Source organism: Chiloscyllium punctatum, chromosome 45 (genome assembly GCF_047496795.1).
Source record: "Chiloscyllium punctatum isolate Juve2018m chromosome 45, sChiPun1.3, whole genome shotgun sequence".
NCBI lineage: Eukaryota > Metazoa > Chordata > Chondrichthyes > Orectolobiformes > Hemiscylliidae > Chiloscyllium > Chiloscyllium punctatum.
In genome coordinates this window covers 28,454,583-28,477,697 of record NC_092783.1, presented here as the reverse complement: position 1 = coordinate 28,477,697, position 23,115 = coordinate 28,454,583, and the positions used below count along the sequence as shown (strand labels likewise).

The following is a 23,115-nucleotide window of genomic DNA, read 5'->3' as shown; positions in this document are numbered from 1 at the left end:
TCCCCATTCCCCCCATCTCCCCCATTCCACCCCATCTCCCCCATTCCCTCCACTCTTCCTCCCATTCCCCCCACTCTTCTCCATTCCCCCCAGACACTCTCCCATTCCCCCCCCACTCTCCCATTCCCCCCTCACACTCTTTCCCATTCCCCCCCCTCTCCCTCTCCCACCCCCCCCCCGGTGCAGCTGTCTCTCTCTCTCTCTCTCCCGGACCGCTTGCTGTTGCTCTAATTTTATCCCGGGATATTTCTGGGCGGTCAGCAGTTTCACCGCGGGGCCGGAGCTGGAGCTGGAGCTGGAGCTGGAGCCGGAGCGGGGCTTGGGGACGGGGACACCATGGACTCGAACCTGGAGGCGGCCGGGGATTTGAGGAGCCGGCGAACGGACAGTAAAAAGCCCAAGAAGCCAGTGTGTGCCGGTCCCCCTCGGCCACCCCGATCTCTCCTGTGCCTAACCCTCCAAAACCCAGTCCGCAAACTCTGCACCAGCATCGTGGAGTGGAAGTATCCTTCAGAGTGGGGGGGATAGGGGGGTGGGTGGAGAGGGAGGGAGGGAGGGATGGGGGAGCTTGGTGAGGCTGGGATGGAGGGCTGGGCTGGGCTGGGCTGGGGGGGGGAGAGGGTGGAGGAGAAATGGGAGGGGGAAAAGAAGAGGGAAGAGTGAGGAGAGGAGTGAGGGAGGAGAAGGAGTGAGGGAGGGAGAGGGCCATTGGAAGAGAAGGAGGGAGAGAAAGGGGATTAGGACAGGGAGAGATTGAAGGAGGAGGTACAGAATTGTCACCGGGAGGGAGGAAGGGAGGGAAGGTAAGAGGAGAGGCTGAACAGGCTGGGGCTGTTTTCCCTGGAGCGTCGGAGGCTGAGGGGTGACCTTATAGAGGTTTACAAAATTGTGAGGGGCATAGATAGGATAAATAGACAAAGTCTTTTCCCTGGGGTCGGGGAGTCCAGAACTAGAGGGCATAGGTTTAGGGTGAGAGGGGAAGGATATAAAAGAGACATAAGGGGCAACTTTTTCACGCAGAGGGTGGTACGTGTATGGAATGAGCTGCCAGAGGATGTGGTGAGGCTGGTACAATTGCAACATTTAAAAGGCATCTGGATGGGTATATGAATAGGAAGGGTTTGGAGGGATATGGGCCGGGTGCTGGCAGGTGGGACTAGATTGGGTTGGGATATCTGGCCAGCATGGACGGGTTGGACCAAAGGGTCTCTATGACTCTAAGTGGGAAAGACAGCGTAAGAGAGAACAAGAGAAAGAGTGGAGAGGAAGAGAGAAGGTGGTATAGGGACAGTGATGGGGAGACAGAGGGAATGTAAGAGTGAGTGGCAGTGAGGGAGTGATTGGGAGAAGAGAGAGAATGTGGAAGAAATGGGAGATAGTGCGGAGGGAGGGTTGAAGGAAGGAGAAATGGAGCAACAGTGCAAGACAATCTAAAACAAAAGGGATGGTGAGGGGGTGAGTCTGGAAAGGAGAGGGTACGCCGGGATGCCGAGGTTAACTACAGAGAGTGGGAGTTAAAGAGATCAAAGCTGCAGAGAGAAGGTACCTGACAGGCAGATCGAGACCCAGAAGGAAAGTGAGAACCAGCATAATGGGTACAATGTTTGCATATGAATAATGTGTGTCTATAATGATTTATAGGGATGTGGTTGCAAACAGAGATAGATTTAAAGTATAGGATAAATAGAGACAGGCCAAAAGAGGGACGTGAGGAGACAGGAATAGAGTTGTTGAATGTTGTGGGAGATGTCATTCAACATCGGTTGTGCAGCTGTCACTGCTCTCTGTCCATATAAGGTGAGCTAAAGCCTGCTCAATGTATCAGTGGTCAGGGGTAGCACTGAGCTCACACTCCTGTATTAAAGGGGATTACAGACCCTCTACAGTTGGTTGCAACAGATCTCACTAAACGGCTGCTTCATAATTTTACAGGTCTTTAACAGAGACTCCTCTCATTACTACATTAATTCAAACTATTGTTAGTAAGCACAGAGTCAGATCTTTCATTGAGGCAAAGCACAGGGAGCTTTACTATGCATCTGACTCCTTGCTATACCTGTCCTGGAGGTGTTTGATGAGTACAGTGTAGATAGAGATTTACTCTGTATGTAAACAGACTCTATGTCTATGTACTGTACCTGCCTTGAGAGTGTTCAGTGGAGATGGTGTTGAAGGAACTATCTAACCCCATGCTGTATCTTTCTTGGGAGATTTAATGGAATAACTTTGAAGGAGTTTCTGATGGGCAAATGTACAGGGAATTTTACCCTGTATCATAGTTGTCCTAATTTCCCGAGAATTGTTGCATGGGAGTAGTTAGAGAGAATTTTATTGTGTAGTTAACCTCTGTACACCTGTGTTAGAGTAATGGGATGAGACAGTACAGGGAGAGCTTTATTCCATATATGACCCATATTTTACCTGCCCTCAATGTGTTTTATGAGACCAGGGATGTCGTTAGTTGTGTGAGTGCGATATCCTTGACACCATTGTCAGACCCTTTGAAATCATCATACTAATTACTATCTTTGCCAATTGCGTGGCTCTGGCTGTGTACACGCCCCTACCAGAAGATGACACCAATTCCTTGAATTTCAAGTTGGTAAGTTATTAGTGAGTCCTTCACAATTATCTCAATACGTGAGTGGGCTGCAACACAAACAGCAGATAATCTCTCAGCTAAGCACACTCAGCTACCACTAATCCAGAATCTGGTTTCCAGCATCTGCAGCCATTGTTTTTACCACACTCCAAACCTGCTCAGTGGAAGGAAACGACCATAGGCACCCTAGTTAGGATATCACAGGTACACCCTAACCTGACTTCCAAACCAGAGAGTCAGCTGGTGAAGGAAAAAACAGGAGTCAGTCTTTCCACGGGTTTTTATTAATTTACAGACTCAAACTTGGCTAGCACACACCTCTTCACTGAACATGCACCCTTTCAGCCACTGCATTTACATCCATTTCCCCCCCATCAGAGTATTTACATCTCTACCCTACCCCCTTTACTGCATTTCAAACCCTCTCCCAAGTCTACTTACATCCCTCTCTCTAGTGTATTTACATCCCTGTCTCCTCAGTGTATTTGCATCACTCTGTCCAGTACTTTTACATCCCTATCATTATTTAATTTAAAGTTTGGGAGAAGATTTGTAGCTCGGGTGCTCATTGTTGTGGTTCTGTTCGACGAGCTGGGAATTTGTCTTGCAAGACAAATTCCCAGCTCGGCGAACAGAACCACAACATTATTTAATTGAAAATTAGCCTGCGATCTAGGACAGAAGGGTGCGACTGCAGATTTGCAGGAATGTGGACCCAGGGTTGTTGTTGTGGAGCCTCAGCCCTTGCAGCTGTCCCACAGTGACAAGGTCCCTGCAGGCTGTGTGGACACTGTGGGGACAATGAGCAAACTGACCACAGCATGTTCAAGTTGCAGGAGGAAATAGAAATGTAGTTGTGGTAGGAAATCGTATAATTAGGGGGACAGAACATGTTCTCTGAAGCTGTGAGTGGGAAGTCCTAAGAGCTGTGTTGCATGTCCAGTGCCAGGATTAAGGATACCTTTTTGGGGCGGGAGAGGAGGGATCTAGCTGTCATCATCCACATTGGTGTCAATAACATTGGTAGGACTAGAATTGCGATCCTTATGAAAGAATTTGAACAGTCAAGAACTAAATTACAAAAATGGACCTAGATGGTAATAATCACTGGATTACTACCCAAGCCCTGGGCAAACTAGTATTGGGTAAATAAAGTGAAGGAGTTAACTATGTGACTCAAAGATTTGTATGGGTGAAATGGGTTAGAGGGAGCTGGTTTGATGGGATGTGCTTCATTTGAATTGTGTGGATCAGTGTCCTGACAAATTGAATACCCAGAGCTGTAGAGAAGATTTTAAACTAATTGGGGGGGGGGGGGGAATTGTGGGTGGGGAGTAGGGATTTGAAAATCTAGGTGTACAGAGCAAGAGGATATGACAGTATTATAGGGTAGCCATTTGAATAATGATGCCAGGGGTGGTACAGGATGCAGAAACATCGAAAACAGCAGTAAATAGAGCCAAAGGAGCAAACATTAATTACTTTTTACTTGAAAATGCTTAGTATTCAAAACAAAATAAATGCAAGTTTATGGCTATGAACTTAAAGCCATTAGGGAGACATACTTATCAGGAGCTCAAAGCTTGGAACTAAATATTCAGGAATATGTCTTGCTTCAAATGTACAGACAAGAAGGAAAGGATGGTCAGATAGTATTGTTAGTATGAGATGGATTAACTGTGATAGCAAGAAAGCATCATGGCTCAGAAGACGTAAAATCCGTGCAGTTAGAGGTAAGAAAGAAAAATTGAAGGCAAAAAGAAGATGCAAAAAAATCTACGGGTCCCTTAACAGTAAACAGAGGTAGGACTGAGAGTGAATCAAGGATAATCAAGCTATATCAAATAGGCAGTACATTGATCATGGATGACTTTAATCTTTATGTAGATTACAGTAGTCACAGCAGAGGAAGAGAATAATATGTTGTGGGTCCAAACAGATTTCAGGCTATTTTAGAGCTAGTGATGTACAATGAGGCAGGTTTAACACATTATGTCAGAGTAAACGATCCCTTCAGAAATCGTAACTATAACATGGTAGAATTTAGCATTCAGTTGGAGAGGGAGAAATGTGGGTAGGAAACACCTGTGCTTAACTTAAATAAGAGTAATCACAGAGGAATGAGGGCAAAGCTGGTTGGAGTGGATTAGCTGCAAAGATGTTTGAAGAAAGTAATTTATGGCCCCAAAGCAAAAATGTATCTCAGTAAGAAAGATTTTGATTTGATTTGATTGATTTATTGTGGTCACATTTACCTGAATACAGTGAAAAGTTCTGTTTTGCAAGCAGTACAGTCGGATCATAACATACAAGGGCATACAGATCATAGGGTGTTTAGGCAGACTGAGGCATACAGGGTTATGCTGCACATAAGGTGAACGAAAACACGATTAACATGAGATTTGAAATTAGAGCAGTCCATTCAGCAGTCTAATAACAGCAGGGAAAAAGCTATCCTTGAATTAATTGCTATGTGTGTTCAAGATTCTGTATCTTCTGCCTGACAAGAGGTTAGAGTATTACTGGGGCGGGAGGGGTCTTTGATGTTGGCAGCCTTTCTGCAGCAGTGAAAAGTGTAGATGGAGTCCATGGATGGGAGGTTGTCTTCCATGATGGTCTGCGCTTTCTTCACAACTTTCTGTAGTTTCTTCCAGTCCTGGGCAAAGCAGTTGCTGTATAAAGCTGTTATGAACCCAGATAGAATGCACCCTATGATGTGTCTGTAAAAGTTGGTGAGGGTCCTTATGGAAATGCTGAATTTCCTAAGCGGCCTGAGGAGGAAGAGACGTTGTTGTGCCTCTTGATTGCCACGTCTACGTGGGTGTCCAGGACAGATGGTTGGTTATTGTCACTCCAAGGAACTTGACACTCGACTCACCACCTCAGCTCTATTGACGTAGATAGAAGCGTGTTCTCCTCCTTTCTTGCTGGAGTTAATGATCAATTCTTTAGTTTTGTTCATATTGTGAGAGAGATTGTTATCATTGCACCACAACACCAAGCACTTTATCTCCTTCACGTATTCTGACTCACTGCTGTTTGATATCTGTACTCCCACAGTGGCGTTGGCAGCGAACTTGCAGATGGCATTCTTACAAAATGTGGCGACACAGTCATGAGTGTACAATGGGAGGCTCAGTACTCATCCTTGCTGGGCACCAGTGTGGAGAATTATGATGGAGGAGCTGCTTTTGTCTGTCTTTACTCATTGCAGTCTGTGGATCAGGAAGCTGAGGATCCAGTTACAGATGGGGAGCAGAAGGAATCTAGGAAGAGGATCAGCTAACTGTGGTTATCCAGGAGAGTTCAGGATAGCATCTGATTGAAAGAACAAACATACAATGTGGCAAAGATTAGTGATAGGCCGGAGGATTGGGAAAGTTTTAAAAACCAACAAAAGGACAAGGATAAACTAGCAAGTACTGTCAAGACAGACAGCAAGAGCTTTTTTAAATGGAAACGGGAGGAAGAGAGAGAAGCCAAAGTGAACATGGGCCTCTTAGAGAATGAGGCTGGGGAAATAATGATGGGGAATCAGGAAACAGCAGAGGGGTTATCAAAGATCATAAGACATAGGAACAGAAATAGATCATTCAGCCCATACAGTCTCCTCTGGCATTCAGTGAGATTATTGTTGATCTGATAATCCTCAACTTCACTTTCCTGCCTTTTCTCCGTAACACTTGAGTCTTTTACTGATTAAAAAGCTTGAATATTCTTTTAATGGCACAGCCTCAACAACACTGGTGAAGAATTTCAGATTCACTTAACTCTGAGAGAAGGAAGTCTCAAATGTGCATCCCGTTATTCTGAAATTATGCCCTCTGGTCCTAGATCCCTCAGTGGGAAGTAACATTTCTGCATCTACACTCTCGTGTATGTTTCAATAAAGTTATATCTTATTCTTCTGAATTCCAGTATGTACAGGCCCAAACCTGCTCAACCTCTCCTCATGAGAAAATCCTTCCATATCGGGATCAACCTAGTGAATCTTCTCTGATGGTGTCTAATGGTGGTATATTTTGGATAATACTATTCATAGTATCATAGCTGTGCCCTGACTAGAGCCTTTTATGGTTTTAGCAAACCTCCATTCCCTTTGAAATAAAAGCTAACATTCAAGTTGCCTCCCCTATTAACTGCTGAACATTTATGCTTCCTTTTTGTGCTACAAATGTGAGGACTCCCATCACGCAGTATGCTGTCATCTTTTTCAATTTAAATAATATTCAGCTCCTCTATTCTCCCTGCCAAGGGGGAGGTGTTGGTTATTAAACAGCTAAACTATTAAGTATTAAACCAGCTAATGTTCTGGGGACCCAGATTTGAATCCCACTATGGCAGATAGTGGAATTCTATTCAATAAAAGAAATATCTCGGATTGGGAATCTACTGCTGATCGTCATTGTTAATGGTTCACTAATGTCCTTCCGGGAAGGAAATCTGCCACCCTGACCTGGTCTGACCACAGCAATGTGGTTGACTCTGAACTGCCCGATGAAATGACCTAGTAAGCCATTCAGTTGCATTAATCACCACAATGTCTGAAAGAAATGAAACTGGATGGATCATCTGGCATTGATGTAGGTACTGGAAAAAGACAACGGCACAAACTGTTCTCTAGGGGGTACCACGGTGGGTCAGTGGTTGGCACTTCTGCCTCATAGTGCCAGACACCCGAGTTGTGTTCCACGCTTGGCGACTGTGTGAAGTTTACACATTCTTCTCTTGTCTGTGTGGGTTTCCTCTGGATGCTCAGGTTTCTCCCCATAGCACAAAGTTGTGCAGGTTAGGATAGATTGGTCATGCAGGTTAGGTGGGCTATCCATGGGAAATGCAGGGTTATAGGGTAGGGGGTGATTCTAGATTGCAAGCTCTTTCGAGGGTTGTTTTGGCATCGATGGACTGAATGGTGCACTTCCACAATGTAGGGATTCTGTAGTGATTCTATGATGACCCTGCAAAGTTCTCCTAACATCTGGGGGCCAGTGCTAAAATTGGAAGAACTGTCTCACAGACGAGTCAAGGAGCAGCCTGAAATAGTTATACTCATGGAATCATACTTACAGACAATGATCAATGTATAATGACCACCATCCTTGGATATTTCCTGTTCTGCTGGCAGGACAGACTCAGCAGACGTGGTGGCACAGTGGTACACAGTCAGGAGGGCGTGCTAAATGGGAGAGACCTCAAACAGACCTAGCAGCTCAAGGCTAGGCATCCAGGAGGCTCTGTAGGCCATGTACAGCTGCAGAACTGTACTCTAGCAGAATCTGTAATCTCATGGCACAGCATTTCCCCCATTCAACCATTACCATCAAGTCAGGAGATCACCCTGGTTTAATGGAGAGTGCAGGAGGGCATGCCTAGAACAGCACCAGGCATACCTAAAAATGAGGTGTCAACCTGGTGAAGCTACCAAACAGGACTACTTCATAACAAACAACATAAGCAGCAAGTGATAGACAGATCTAAGTGATCCCACAACCACCAGATGTAAGCTCTGCAATCATGCAACATCCAGGAGTGAATGATGGTGGACAGTTAACTCACTGGAGGAGGAGGCTCCACAAATATCCCATCCTCAATGATGGAGGAGTTCAGCACATCTGTGATCTTCAGCCAGAAGCGCTGAGTGAATGATTCATTTTGGTCTTCTCCAGTATCAGAGAGACCAGTCTTCAGCCAACTCAATTCACTCCATGTGATAGCAAGAAATGTTTGGTGACGTTGGAGCTACAAAGGATATGGACCCTGACACCATTCCTGAATTGTACTGAAGACTTGTGCCCATTTTGTCTGCTGCCCTAGCCAAGCTCTTCCAGTATGGTCACAACGCTGACATTATGCAACAATGTGGAAAATTGCCCAGGTATATCCTGTACATAAGTAGCAGGACAAATCCAACCCAGCCTGTTACCACCCCATCAGTCCACTCACAATCATCAGTAAAGTGATGGAATGTGACATCAGCAGTGCTATCAAGCAGCACCTGCTCAGTAACATCCTGCTCAGTGATGCCCAGTTTGGGTTCTGCCAGAGTCACTCAGCTCCTGATCTCATTACAGCCTTGGGGCAAACAGGGATCTAAATTCCAGAGGGGAAGGGAAAATAGATGCCCTTGACATCAAGGCTGCATTTGACTGAGAGTGTGGCATCAGGTCAATGGGAATCAAGGGAAGGTGCCACTAGTTAAAATTATATGTAGTACCAAGCAAGATATTCTGACTTGTTAGAGGTCAGTCATCTCAGCTGCAGGACATGCCTTCAGGAGTTCCTCAGGGTAGTGTCCTCGGTCCAACCATGTTCAATTGCTTCATCAAAGAACTTCTCTCCATCATTAGGTCAGAAGTGGGGATATTTGCTGGTGATTACACAATATTCAGCACCATTTGTGACTCCTCAGGTACTGAAGCAGACCATGCTCACATGCAATATGATCTAGTCAAGTCAGAAGTGTGATGGAATACTCCCCACTTGCATGATTGGTGCAGCTCCAACAACACTCAAGAAGCTTGACACCATCCGGGATAAAATAGCCTGCTTTATTGGCACGACATCCACAGGCATCCACTCCCTCCAACACTGAGGCTTAGTAGCAGCAGTGTGCACTATCCAAAAGATTCATTGCAGAAATTTTGCAAAGATCCTCAGACAAACCCTGACCACATCCCTCTGGAAGATGAAAAGCAGCAGATATATGGGAACACCACCAGCTTCAAGTTCCCTTCCAAGCCATACACCACCCTGACTTGGAAATATATTGTTGTTCTTTCACTGTCGGTACATCAGAATCTTGGAATTCCCTCCCCGGGGCATTATGGCTGAACCCACAGCAGGTAAAATGCAGCGGTTCTAGAAGACAGCTCACACCGACCACCTCACAGGCAACTAGGGATGGGCAATAAATAATGGCCAGCCAGCAATGCCCACATCTCACAAATGAATAAAAAAAATCCGAATCCGTAACATCATATTCTATCACTTATATTCCATCTGCCAAGTGTTTTTGGCAATGTGCTTAGACTGTCTATATCCCTCTGCTCTTTGTGTCATTCTCAGTAGTTGCCTTCCCACCTATTTTTGTCTCACCCACAAACCTGTCTAGGAGCAGAGGGCATAATTTTAGAGTAGCTGATCTTTGGTTGGTTTCTAGTCTATGCCATCCAGTCACTTGAATCTCCTTTATTTGTTTTGATTACATATGCATTAGATATGATTCATGCCTCAACCCAAATGTAAAAGGTTGAGAATTTGCAATGAGTAATTCACCTCCTGTCTCCTGTCCACCATTCAAGGCACAAGTCAGGAATATGATGGAATGTTTTCCACTTGCTTGGATGGGTTCAGCTCCAACAATAACAATAATGATAATAAATAAATAGTAGTTTGCAGATGACATGAAGATTGGCCAATAATTTAATAGTGGTTAGTAATAAGGAAGAATGTCTTAGGTTACCTGATAATATGGTTGGTCAGATGGGCTGATTGATGGGAGATGAAATTTAACCTTGAAAAATGTAAGGGGATGCAGCTTGGGTAAAATAACAAGACAAGAGTACAAGTTATGGGCCAAGTGCTGAAAAGTGGGATTAATATAGACAGGTCAGCACAAACTCAAGAACTTCTTCTGTGCTTTATGACTGTGACTCTATGGCTATCCAGGATAAAGCAGCCTGCTTGATTGGTACCACATCCATCGCCTTCAGCATTCACGCCCACCATTTTACATCTACACTGCAACAACTCAATAAGGCTCTTTCAACAGCACCTTCTACACCAGTGACTTCCACCATCCAGAAGGAAAAGGGCAGCAGATACATGGGGACACCACCTGCACGTTTCTCTCCAAGCTTCTCATCACTCTGAGTTGGAAATATATTGCTGTTCCTTCATTGTTGTCAGGGTTACATTGTATGGAATTCCCCCCCAACGGCATTTTGGAGTATCCCTACATTAAAAAGCCTGCAGCAGCTCAAGAAGACTGCTCATTAGCACCTTCTACAGGGTAATTAGGAATTGGCAACAATTGATGCTCTTGCCTCTGTTTCACATACTAATGCCCTTTTGTTGAATTAGGCAGCAGAAGATGTTTGGAGATTTACAAAGGTTTTGTTGTGAATCTATATAGTACGTACATTAGTTTCTATATTAGCTTTCTGAACCCCTTCCCTGTCCTGAAGCCAGCCCTACCAGGGACAAACTCTGCTACTGTTTTTATATTAGCGAGTTTTGAGAAGATTTGTAGCTCAGGTTGAGATTCTGGATCTAGGTTTGCTTGCTGAGCTGGAAAGTTTGTTTTCAGATGTTTCATCACCATACCAGGTAACATCATCAGTGAGCCTCCGAATGAAGCACTGGTAGTATGGTCTGCTTTCTATGTATGTGTTGGGGTTTTCTTGCGTTGGTGATGTCACTTCCTGTGGTGACATAATTTCCAGTGGTAATGTCATTTCTGCTTATTTTTCTCTGAGGGTGGTAAATGGGATCCAAGTCAATGTGTTTGTTGATGGAGTTCCAGTTGGAATGCCACACTTCTTGGAATTCTCGTGCATCTCTCTGTTTGGCTTGTCCTGTGATGGATGTGTTGTCCCAGTTGAAGTGGTGTCCTTCCTCATCTGTATGTAAGGATACTAGTGAGAGTGGGTCATATCTTTGTGTGGCTAGTTGATGTTCATGTATGCTGGTGGCTAGTTTTCTGCTGTTTGTCCAATGTAGTGATTGTTACAGTTCTTGCAAGGTATTTTGTAAATGACATTAGTTTTGCTTGTTATCTGTATAGGGTCTTTCAAATTAATTAATTAGCTGGTGTATTAGTGTGTTGGTGGGTTTGTGGGCTACCATGATGCCAAGGGATCTGAGTAGTCTGGCAGTTTTTTCTGAGATGTCTTTGATGTAGGGGAAAGTGGCGAGGGTTTCTGGGTGTGTTTTGTCTGCTTGTTTGGGTTTGTTGCTGAGAAATCTGCGGACTGTGTTCATTTGGTACCCGTTCTTTTTGGAAATACTGTATAGGTGATTTTCCTCTGCTCCTCGTACTTCCACTGCGCTACAGTGTGGTGGCTCGTTGAAATAATGTTCGAATGCAGCTTTGTTTGTGGATGTTGAGCTGATTGCTTCTGTAGTTCAGTATTTAGTCTGCATTGTTGTTTTCCTGTAGATGCTGGTTTGAAGTTCCCCATTGACTGTTCGCTCTACTGTGACATCTAGCAATGGCAGTTTGTCGTTGATTTCCTCCTCTTTAGTGAATTTTATTCACACATCCATCCTAGGACAAGCCAAACAGAAACATGCATGAAAATTCCTAGAAGTTTGGCATTCTAACGACAAACACATTGACTTGGATCCCATTTACTACCCTGTGAGAAAAATAACAGGAAATAATGTCATCACAGGAAATGACATCACCAAGGAAACCTCAACACATAAATAGTAAGCGGGCCATACCACCAGTGCTTTGTCTCGAGGCTGACTCATGATGTTACCTAGAATGGTGATGGAGTGTCTGAAAACAAACCTTTCAATTCAGCAAGCAAACTTACACCCAGAACCGATTTTATGTAAAAGACAAAAATCAAAAACTGCAAACCAGGCTGGGGCTAAGGGCCAAGGGCAAAGGGCAAAGATGGTAGATCACTGCATGCAAAAGATCTGGGAAGGGAGGGAATCTTAAGGAGTGGGAGTAAAAGCAGATCTGAATCCATTGATTCATGAAAGTGATGTTTTCAAGCTTGTCTCAGAAGGAGTGTCACAACAGAGTTATCTGTCACTCTCACTTTCTTTCTGTCTCTCTTGTAGGAAAAGATTGAGTACATCTTCCTGATAATATTCACAATTGAAGCAATTTTGAAAATCATTGTGTATGGCTTCCTGTTTCACCCAGATGCCTACTTGCGGAATTTCTGGAATATTCTGGATTTTGTCATAGTCTTTGTTGGGTATGTCTCATGACTTTCTCATGAATAGTCTGTTAATTTGGACAATATGCCTGCACAATCATGTTTTATTTGGCTCGCTTCACTATTGTAAAACATTTTTTTTTATCTGTGTCAAATTTGTTAAAGTTATGTTGTCAAAAATCCAAGAGTTGCATATTAAATAGCATTCATTTCCAACAGGAAAATGTTTAGCTTGGTGAATGGAAGTTGATGGGAAAGAGAATCAAAAGGTTTAAAATAAGTACATTTATAATGTTCCTGTCATATCATCAGAATATCTCAAAATATCTTGCAAGACATCGTTATTTGAAGTGTAGTTATTGCTGTATGTAGAAAATGCGACAGCCAATTTGTACAGAGCAATCTCCCACAAACAAGAATGAGATAATGCGTGGAAAAAACGTTTTTTTGGTGATGAGTTAAGGAATAAATAATGACCAGAACTTAGTGTTCCCCAGCGGTTCCACAAGTAGAATCATCATTGAATCATACAATCTCTATTGTGTGGAAGTAGACCATTTGGCCCATTGAATCCACACTGACAGAAGAGCGTCCCCACCCCTTGACCTTATCCTTCTAACCCTGCATTTTCCACAGTGAATGCACCTAACCTACACATCCCTGGTCGCTATGGGCAAATTTAGCAGGGCCAATGCGTCTAAGCTGCACATCTTTGGTCTGAGGGAGGAAAAGGAGCACCCAAAGGAAACCCATGCAGATGTGGGGAGAATGTACAAACTCCACACAGACAGTTGCCTGAGGGTGGAACTAATAAATGCAGAAATGTCAAAATTCTGTTCTGGGAATGATAGATGGATGAGATCTGGACACCACACTAGTAACTAGCATCCATTAAATTACAGACAGGAACATTGCAGAGCAAAACCTCATTGAAACCATCTTCCACTATGTCTAAGTCTCATGTGATCTGATGATATTAAGGCTAGAGTCTGGCTGTTCACATGTACTATCATTGTTTGCTGCTACACTTCTGAAGAGAAACATGAGGTCAAAGCTTTTCACCTTGCATTCCCTAATATGGAAACAATAATTTAAATAGGACCAGAAAAGGGTGCTGATTGGTTGGACACCAGTTGGTATGGAGATACAACACAAACCTTTAACCATGTGTCTTATGTAAATTAATAAATTTCAAGCAAGCAGGTCAGAGTATTGCCATAGGATGCAGCGGGGATTAGCTGTTTTCAGGTCCTCGCATTGAAAGTGATGCAATGTGTGCTTCCTTTTGCCGACAGAGAAGGGAGTTCTGCCTGTATGTGAAGCTATATAGTTTCTAGCACACATAAGGGAATCGCATGGCGTGCCAACTGATATTATTCAGTTGGTTTCCAGGGTAATGCTTAACAAAGTCTTAGCAATTGTCCAATAGCAGAGTCGCATGTAAGTTTACACACTCCTCAGCTTTGCAAACAGAGGCTAGTTGAGCATGCTCGCTCAGGGGTTAGCACTGTGGCCTCACAGCACCAGGGACCGGAGTTCAATTCCAGCCTCGGGTGACTGTCACTGTAGAGTTTGCACATTCTCCTCGTGTCTGTGTGGTCCTCTGGTTTCCTCCCACAGTCCAAAGATGTGCAGGTTAGGTGGATTGGCCATGGGAAATTGCATAGCCGTGGGAAATGCAGGGTTACAGGGATTTGGTAGGGGGATGGGTCTGGGTGGGATACTCTTTAGAGGATCAGTGTGGACTTGATGGGCAGAGTGGCCTGCTTCCATATTGTAGGGATTCTCTGATTCTTTGAGCATAGCTGGCAGTCAAAGGCCTGTGTTGTTTCAGGATTCTGATGTGGTGTATCACTTGTTGGGATGTACAGCCTTTATCCCTGGCATCACAATATCCCTGAAACTACTGAATTGTGTAGTGAGCTGCAGGTCTGTTTGATATCAGCATCCTGTTAGTGGAGAATACAACTCATGCATTTACTGCAAAGTCGCAACACGAGACAGCTAGCTTTACCTGCTGCTCAAACATTTGAGACACCTTCCTTTTCTAACATAATCTGAGATTGAGTGGGTACTATTTTTAGGGCCAAAGTGGTTGTCTTTATGTCCTTTTGTGAGGTTGTTATATATAACAAGGGATAGTTTGGGCAGGTTTGCCATTGTTGTGTAGGATAGTTTTGATATCTCAGCATGAAGCATACATAATGAGCAGGTGGATAGAGCTCTATTAATGAAGTTGCTGCTAATCTGATTTTATAGTACCCGGCTCTGTAGGAATCCCAACAGAGATTAGTTTATAATCATCACCCGTTATTGCTAGCAGTTGCAGTCCTCTGGTCCTCAACATGGGTTATCCTAATGGAAGGTTGTGAGTTTTTAAGTTCTTCTTTGTATCTGGTTTCACCTTCTCATACTCTTACCCACCTGTCAAAACTACTTTGCTTCATCCTTCAAATGCAGTATCGGTTTGCCCAGGCTTTTTCCTGTTTTTGAATCTTTGTTGCTATGCTTAAGGAATTAACTCATTTGCAGCCAATATAGATTTGCCTTTAGATTCAGAATCCCGAGGAACAGTGCAGCATAAATTTCTTATATTTTACCTATCAACATACTCTGCAAGGGCAAAGTTCAGTTCTCTTTTACACAATACATTTGTCTCGCTATTTTCTCAAATGACATGAAGAATGTCTGCACATCCTATTCCTCAAGTTTAGGTTGTGTCCGTGCAACAAACATTTCTTTACTTGACCTCAAATTATGACTCGGTTTCCCTCATCATGATATATATCAGTACCTGACATCACCCCTGTTTCAAATGCATTTCTCTCCATGCACTGCTAATTTTAGTTCACTCATTTCCACTCTTTTCAGTTCAATTTCCCCTTCTTTATCTTTGTCTGCCCTCTCCTTCTGCTCTTTATTTGCCTTCTTCCATTTGGAATTCCATCACTAGTTGTTTCATTCTGTCCATTTCATTTCAAGCTCTTTTAACTGTAACTTAATTTCAGTGTTTCATCTCTAGATTACCCGACTCCTCTTGCATTTCCTTTCAACCCAAGTGCCTCATCTACCTCTGCCCCTCAATGTTTACCCACCAAGTCAATCAACCGAGTCTTTGTAAGTTCCCTTAACAGTTACAGGGAACAGTGCTGCCACCTGCAGGAAATCTTTTGCCATTTCCAGTGCCATATCTTAACCACAGCACAGAACCAGGCATTTTACTTCAGCTCATTTATTTACTAAAACCACACTCAAATATTAATTGCCTCTGTTTCCAACTCAATCCTGGATGAACCCCAAAACATGGCATTGACTCAGTGGGATATCACCTTGAAATCAAGCCCTGCAATCCCAGGGCCATCATAAAGCCTGATTCCTATATTTGCCTGTCCTTAAAGCATGGATCAGGTTTCTATTGTTATGGACCAGGCCATACCCGTTCAAAGCATTTCAGGAAAGTAGGTCGGACCATAACTTTGCTGGTTGTTTTACGCAGGTGTAAAGTGGACATTCCAGGAGTGATGCAGCTGGTCCAACCACTTGGTTTTAAACAAGACAGAATTTTTTCTTGCAATATTACCGAATGAAACAGAAGCAAAAAGAGAACATAATATAGAATAACTTACCTATCTGTAAACCCAACAAACTATCCCAACTTACTGATGCTGTTCTAGATTCCTGCAACAACCTCCATAAACACCCCTTGGCACAAAAGGTATAAACAAACACGGGGTTTGACAGGAGAGATGTCAGAGAGAGGGAGGGTCAGCATGGACCTGCTTCTTTGGGTCTAACAGCTTCACAACTGACTGACTACTTTCAGTGAACAACCAGGCTGCGAAAAAAAACAAACCAAACCAAAGAAACGCTGAATTGGGAGAACTGGCCACTCCCCTTTAATTGTACAAGTTTTTTTAAAACTTGAAAGCCTTTTTTATGAGGCACTATCTGTTAGCTATAACCAAATTGGCCCTAAAACCCTTTAAACTTAGATTTTTTGGAACTCCTGCTTTTATGACTCTCTGAAAAAAGCCAAGGACAGCATAACCTTGTTAAAAGAGCAGCATCATCACACTATTTAACAAGAATTATTATTTATCTCAAATAATTACACTAACTACAGGTAAACAGTTATTTACCATCAGCACATATATCTACAGATTAAAACTCTAATCCCCTTTACAGACAAACACAGAAAGGAAAGAAACAAGGGTTATGGTTAGAGGGAATAATTGGTAAAGGAGTTCAGTGCTTCACGGTCACAAAGCTTCCTTTGTTGTACTGGTCAGAATGTAGCTTCTCTGTCGACCTCCTCCAGATGCTTACACTGGTCTGTATGAGGCAGGAGGTGGATAATCCACTTATAAAAAGGACTCCGACCTATCACTTAAAAGTCACAGCTTCGAGCAGCTGCTGAAGGAAAGATAAACTGGTTTTCTTCAAGTTTAAAGTGGCTTACTGTAGGCAACGGAGAGAAAGCTCCTGACTGGTAGAGACCTGATGGCTTCTATGTATCTTCACTTTAGTTAGCTGACAACCAATCATGTGGTTGTTGGCAGGCAGAAGGCCTTTGACAACAATGGTCACTAGTCTACTAGTCTACAAACCCATCAGCTCATTGCTGTCAGCCAAAGGTCTACATGTGCAAAGCTGTTTGGCTCCAGTTCATCTACAAACACTTTGGGTAACTCATAGCCTGTACAAATGGTATCCATAATGAGTATCAAATTAAATTGCCTTCAAACCCTAAAGAAATCCTTGCCTTTTAAAATAGTTCCTCTCTCATTTTTGTCTCCAATTAAAAAATACAAGGCAAATATAAAGACTTTTAAAACGAGTTGTTGTAAAGGCAGGAGAGAGTGATTGCGCTTGGCAGCATTATGAGGATTACAGTGGGAGTAGTGAGTGAATATAGGGGTGGGAGGAAGCGATTGGGGCAGAAGGGAGTAATGGAGTGATTACAGGGGAGTTGATAGTGATAAAAAGGGCAGTAGGGAGTAATTACCAAGGAATGTATTGAAAATGAAGTACACGTGTATGTATTTTAGCATAATTTACTGCTAGTTTGGGTTCTTGAAATACTAAGTTAAACATATGAGTTAGACTGTGTGTTTGAACTTAACAATTAGCTTTCAAAAACTACAGTACCCAAAATTCCAAGTGAGTTCCTAGGGAACTACCCAGAGAGTTTAGGGGAGAACTTTCCAGACTCTGACTTTCATTCTGAGTTGACGTTGCAAAGGTGTTCGAGAGAGCGACATGTATCAATCCCTGAAGTGCTGAGAAATCTTCTGATTGATTAATAGGTGCTAGTTAGTGTTCCTAAGAAACTGGGTTTAAAGTAAATAAATTATCATGGAATCAAACATTGTTATTAATCCCAGGTCAGAGTGTTGGGATACAGCTGGTTGAAAAGAAATTAATTTAAGGTTTTGAAATTTTCAAAAAAAAAGGAATTGAAGTTCCATCAGAGATAGTATAGCATAGTATAGGAAGAAAGCTAAGTCAGGAACACAATAATATTAATTAAGAAATAGGTATCTAAATTCCAGCATGTGAATCAAAATGTTAATTCCTTTATGCCCTCAAAACATTCAAAAAGAAGAGTTTCATATCCTTAGAAAAGAGCAGAACTGGGTCTTTCTATAGGTTCAGCACTAGAATTGCAACTCTGTTTGTAAGCTGTGTGCAGAAATCGATATAAAACTGTTGTTTCTGTTCAATCTAGAAAGAGTGCTTGGGTTATTTCAAAAGTGTCCACAGCATCACAAACACAGTCTTCAGCCGATTTGATTCACTCCATGTGATATCAAGAAACGGTTGGAGGCACTGGATGCTGACAACACTCTGTCAATAATACTGAAGACTTGTGCTTCAGAACTTTTGCACCCGAGCCAAGCAGTTCCAGTACAGGTTGTTCTGCTATAATGCGTATTTCATCAGCGCAATTTGGCTGTAATGTGATTGATGAATTGTCAATGTTGTTTGTATAATGCAAACTTTCTACAGAATGGTTATAGCGATTCTCTATTAGTGATCTTCTATACCACGATTTTCTATAGTGGTTTTCCATAGCATGATTTTCTATAGCGCGAGGTTACAGAGAAACACAACTATTGTGTTATAACAATAACACTGGCATTGACCTGACAATGTGGGAAATTGCTCAGGTATGTCCTGAACACACAAAGCTGAGAAAATCCAGCCTGGCTAATTACTGACCCATCAGTCTGCTGTTCATCATCAGTAAAGTGATGGAAGATGTTATCAACAGTGCTATCAAACAGCACCAGCTCAGCAATAACCTGCTGAGTGACACCCAGTTTGCACATTGACAGGACCTCTCTTCATTACAGCCTTGGTTCAAACATGGACAAAAATCTGAATTCTCGAGGTGAGGTGAATGTGACTGCCCTTGTTATCAAGACTACATTTGACTGGGTATAGCATCAAGTAGCCTTAGCAAAACTGGAATCAATGTGGGGGGTGGGGGGGGAGCTCTGCTCTGGTTGAAGTCATGCCTGGCACATCGGAAGATGAATGTGGTAGTTGGAGGTCAGCAATCTCATCTCCAGAACATCTTTACAGGAGTTCCTCAGGACAGTGTCCTAGAATCAATAATCTTCAGCTGCTTCATCAATGATCTTCCCTCCATCATAAGGTCAGCAGTGGGGATGTTCGCTATGGTTGCACAATGCTCAGCACCATTCGTGACTCCTCGAATACTGAAGTGGTCCATGTCCAAATCCAGCAAGACCTGGACAATATTCAGGTTAGAGTGGACAATGCCAAGTAACATTCACAACAAGAGAGAATCTAATCATCATCACTTTACATTCAAGAGCATTTACATCACTAAATCCCCACTATCCCCTGGGTATTACCATTGGCCAGAATATGAACTGGTCTAGCCATATAAATAACTAAAGCAGGAATTGCTGGAGAAACTTAGTATGTCTGGCTGCATCTATGGAGAGAAAACAGAATTAATGTTTCAAGTCCAGTTCTGACGAAGGGTCACTGGACTCAAAACGTTAACTCTGTTTCCTCTCCACAGATGCTGACAGAAATGTTGCTATTTTTCTTTCAGATTTCCAGCATCAGCACTCCTTTAACAAAAACAGAAGTTGCTAGAAAAGTTCAGCAGGTCTGACGGCATCTGTGGAGAGAAATCAGAGTAAACGTTTTCGAACTGGGGAAGGGTCATTCAACTCAAAATGTTAACTCTGATATCTCCACAGATGCTGCCAGGCCTGCAGAAATTTTCCAACTATTTCTGTTGTTGGTTCCGATTTATACCATTCTCAGTTTTTTTTGATTTTTACGGGCAGTTGGCTTTGTTTCATTTTAGTCACATAGGGTGATAGGGTCATACAAGGTGGATACAGACCCTTCGGTCCAACTTGTCCATGCTGACCAGGTTCGAGGCTGGGAATAACTCACCTCCTGCAGATCCTAAGCCTGCCCATCATCTACAAGGAACGTTAGGCACACTGCTCACTAGCCTGGAAGAATGCCGTTTCAACAACATGCAAGAATTTGAACCCCATTTAGGACAAAACAGACTTCCTGATTGGCAGCACAACCACAAATATTCACCCCCCCACACCAACCCCACCAACCCCACCATTGATACACAGTAGTCGCAGGATATACTGTTTACAAGATGCATGCAGTAATTAACCAAGACTCCATTCCATTTAGAATGGGATGGGTAGCAGATACATGGAAACACCACATTCTGCAAACTCCCCTCAAGCCACTCACCATCCTGCCTTGGAAACATATTGCTGTTCCTTCAGCGTCACGAGACCAAAACTCAAAACTTCCTCCCTAATGGCATTGGGGGTCTACATGTCTACTGCAGTGGTTCAAGAAGACATCTCTCCGCTATCTTCTCAAGTGCAGCTAGGGATGGACAATTAATGCTGGTGCTGCCAGTGATGTCTGCATCCACGAGTGAATAAACTAAAATAGTGAATGCTTCCAGGGGAACAGGGAGTGATTGATTACAGAGGGAGCAGGGAGTGATCACTGAGGGAGCAGGTAGTGATTGCAGAGGGAGCAGGGAGTGATTACTGGGGGAGCAGGGAATGAATACAGAGGGAACACGGAGTTATTATAGTTGGTTGGGAGCAGGGAGTGATTATGGAGGTGGGGAACAGGAAGTGATTGCAATTTGGGGAGCAGGGAGTGATTACAGAGGGACCAGGGAATGATAACATGGGGAATAGAGATTGAATTAAGGGTTAATAGAATGTGATTGTGAGGGGAGCAAGGAGTTCTTGGTGATGGAATATTTATGTGATTAAGTTGGAGGTGGGGCATGTAGGGAGTGTTTACCAGAAGAACATGGAGTGAACGTGGGATTGGAGAGAGATTTGGAGTGGCATGGTCAGTAGTTGCTCTATCTGTTAGATAGACTCTTGCTTCAATGGTTGTGAAAGCTCAGTGTTGAGTTGCAGGTTGGGTTCTGACTAACCCACTTGTTCCTTCCTTTGCAGCCTCTGTACTGTGGCCCTGGAGCATCTGAGTCCATCAGCGAAGAGTGCGGGCTTTGATGTGAAGGCCCTTCGAGCGTTCCGCGTGTTAAGACCATTGCGCTTGGTGTCGGGAGTTCCCAGTAAGTACAGAAGGTGTCACTGCCATTTCTGACAAAAACAGTTTGACCAGCTTGCTTGCATACGTTCATAACAGCATATGAATAGGGCACAGGAGGAGGCCGGTGAACCCCGTGGGTATGCTCCTCCTTGGCCGATTTGACTGTGGCCTCCAACTCCACTTTGCTGTCTCCCGACCCAGAAGCTGTGCCTCCCTGTAGATCAAACAAGTACCTTAGTTAGTCTTGAATATATTCAATGACCCACTCTCATTACCTTCTCAGGATTAAAATTCCAAAGATGAATAAACCCCTAAGGGAAGAAATTCCTCCTCACCTCTGCTTTAAACAAAGATCCCTTATTCTGAATTGGTCCCCCTCTAGTTCTTGATTCTCTGCATTGACCTTGTTGAGGTCACTGTCCTGTTTGTTTCAATAAGATTGCCTCTCGTTCTGCTCAACTCCAATGAGTACAGGCCCCACCAGCTTAACCTTTCCTTCATAAGACAAAGATGGGTGGGAGGTGGAAACTGTGAGAAGGATGCAGTGATAAAGTAATAGAATCACACAGCACAGAAACAGATCCTTCAGTCCTATTCATCATTGCCGACCAAGTTTCCCAAACTCAACCCGTCCCATTTGCCTGCTTTTGGCCCATACCCATCTAAACGTTTCCAATTCATATACCTGTCCAAACGTCTTTTAAATGTTGTACCTGTACCTGCAGCTATAATGTCCTTCAGATTCATTCCATATGCAAACACCCTCTGTGTGAAAAGCCGCCCATTCAGTCCGTTTTAAAATCTTTCTCCTCTTACCCCCTACCCTACGGAAAAGATCTTTGATATTCACCTTATCTATGCCTCTCATGATTTTATAAACCTCTATAAAGGTCACCCCTCAACCTGCTGTGCTCCAGTGAAAGAAGTCTCAGCCTATCCAACCTGTCCTTTTAACTCAAAATCCCGCAGTCCTGGCAACATCCTGTAAATCTTTTGTGAACCCTCTCCAATGTAATAATATCCTTTGTACAGCAGGGTGACCGTATCTGAACACAGTACTCCGAAAGTGGCCTCACTAGTCAGTGACCTGTTCAATACCAACACGACATCGCAACTCCTATACTCAATAATTGGAGAAGGAAGGAACATGTGCTAAATGCTTCCTTAACTATCCCTCTACCTGTGACACAACTTTCAAAGAATGATGTACCTGAACCCCTGAATCTCGCTGTTCAACAACACTCATTAACTGTACCCCTGCCTTTATTCATCTTACCAAAATGGAATACCTCATACTTATTCAAATTAATCACCGTCTGCCACTCCTCAGCCCTTTTGCCCAATTAGCCAAGATCCCCCTGTAATCTTTGATAAATTTCTTCACTGTCCACCAAATCACCAATCTTGGTGTCATCCACAAACTTACTAACCATGCTTCCTCAATCAAATTGTTTATATAATTGACAAACAGCAGTAAACCTAGCACTACATGTATGTGAGGAATCAGAGAATGATCAGAGAGAGAGTAGGGCCGATCAGGGATAGTGGAGGGAACTTGTGCCTGGAGTCTGAAGAGGTAGGGGAGGCCCTAACTGAGCTTTCTGCTTCAGTATTCACAAGAGAGAGGGATGTTGTTGATAGTGAGAATACAGTGGATCAGGTTAATAGACTGGAAACAGATTGATATTAAGGAAGTGGATGTACTGGAAATTCTGGGAAGCATCAGGATAGATAAGTCCCCAGGGTTGAACCAGATATATCCAAGGTAAAAACAATGACTGCAGATGCTGAAAACCAAATACTGGATTAGTGGTGCTGGAAGAGCACAGCAGTTCAGGCAGCATCCAAGGAGCAGCGAAATCGACGTTTCGGGCAAAAGCCCTTCATCAGGAATGAAGGGCTTTTGCCCGAAATGTCGATTTCGCTGCTCCTTGGATACTGCCTGAACTGCTGTGCTCTTCCAGCACCACTAATCCAGATATATCCAAGGTGACTACGGGAAGCGAGGAATGA

The 23,115-nt window shown here is 43.4% G+C and overlaps 1 protein-coding gene across 3 annotated transcripts in view; it reads left to right on the top strand.

The window, feature by feature from the left end:
* Positions 1-235: 235 nt before the first annotated feature.
* The window catches only part of LOC140467254 (voltage-dependent L-type calcium channel subunit alpha-1S-like), a 214,656-nt gene continuing 191,776 nt past the window's right edge, over positions 236-23,115 (top strand). The window contains exons 1-4 of one of the 3 annotated variants that reach the window (XM_072563501.1): positions 236-503; positions 2,497-2,602; positions 12,401-12,540; positions 21,006-21,124. In XM_072563501.1, coding sequence (XP_072419602.1) covers positions 337-503; positions 2,497-2,602; positions 12,401-12,540; positions 21,006-21,124 — 532 coding nt within the window. In that variant the 5' untranslated portion in view covers positions 236-336. Of the gene's footprint in view, positions 504-2,496; positions 2,603-12,400; positions 12,541-21,005; positions 21,125-23,115 lie in introns of those variants that run through there. The other 2 variants (XM_072563500.1, XM_072563502.1) reach the window with 2 other exon arrangements.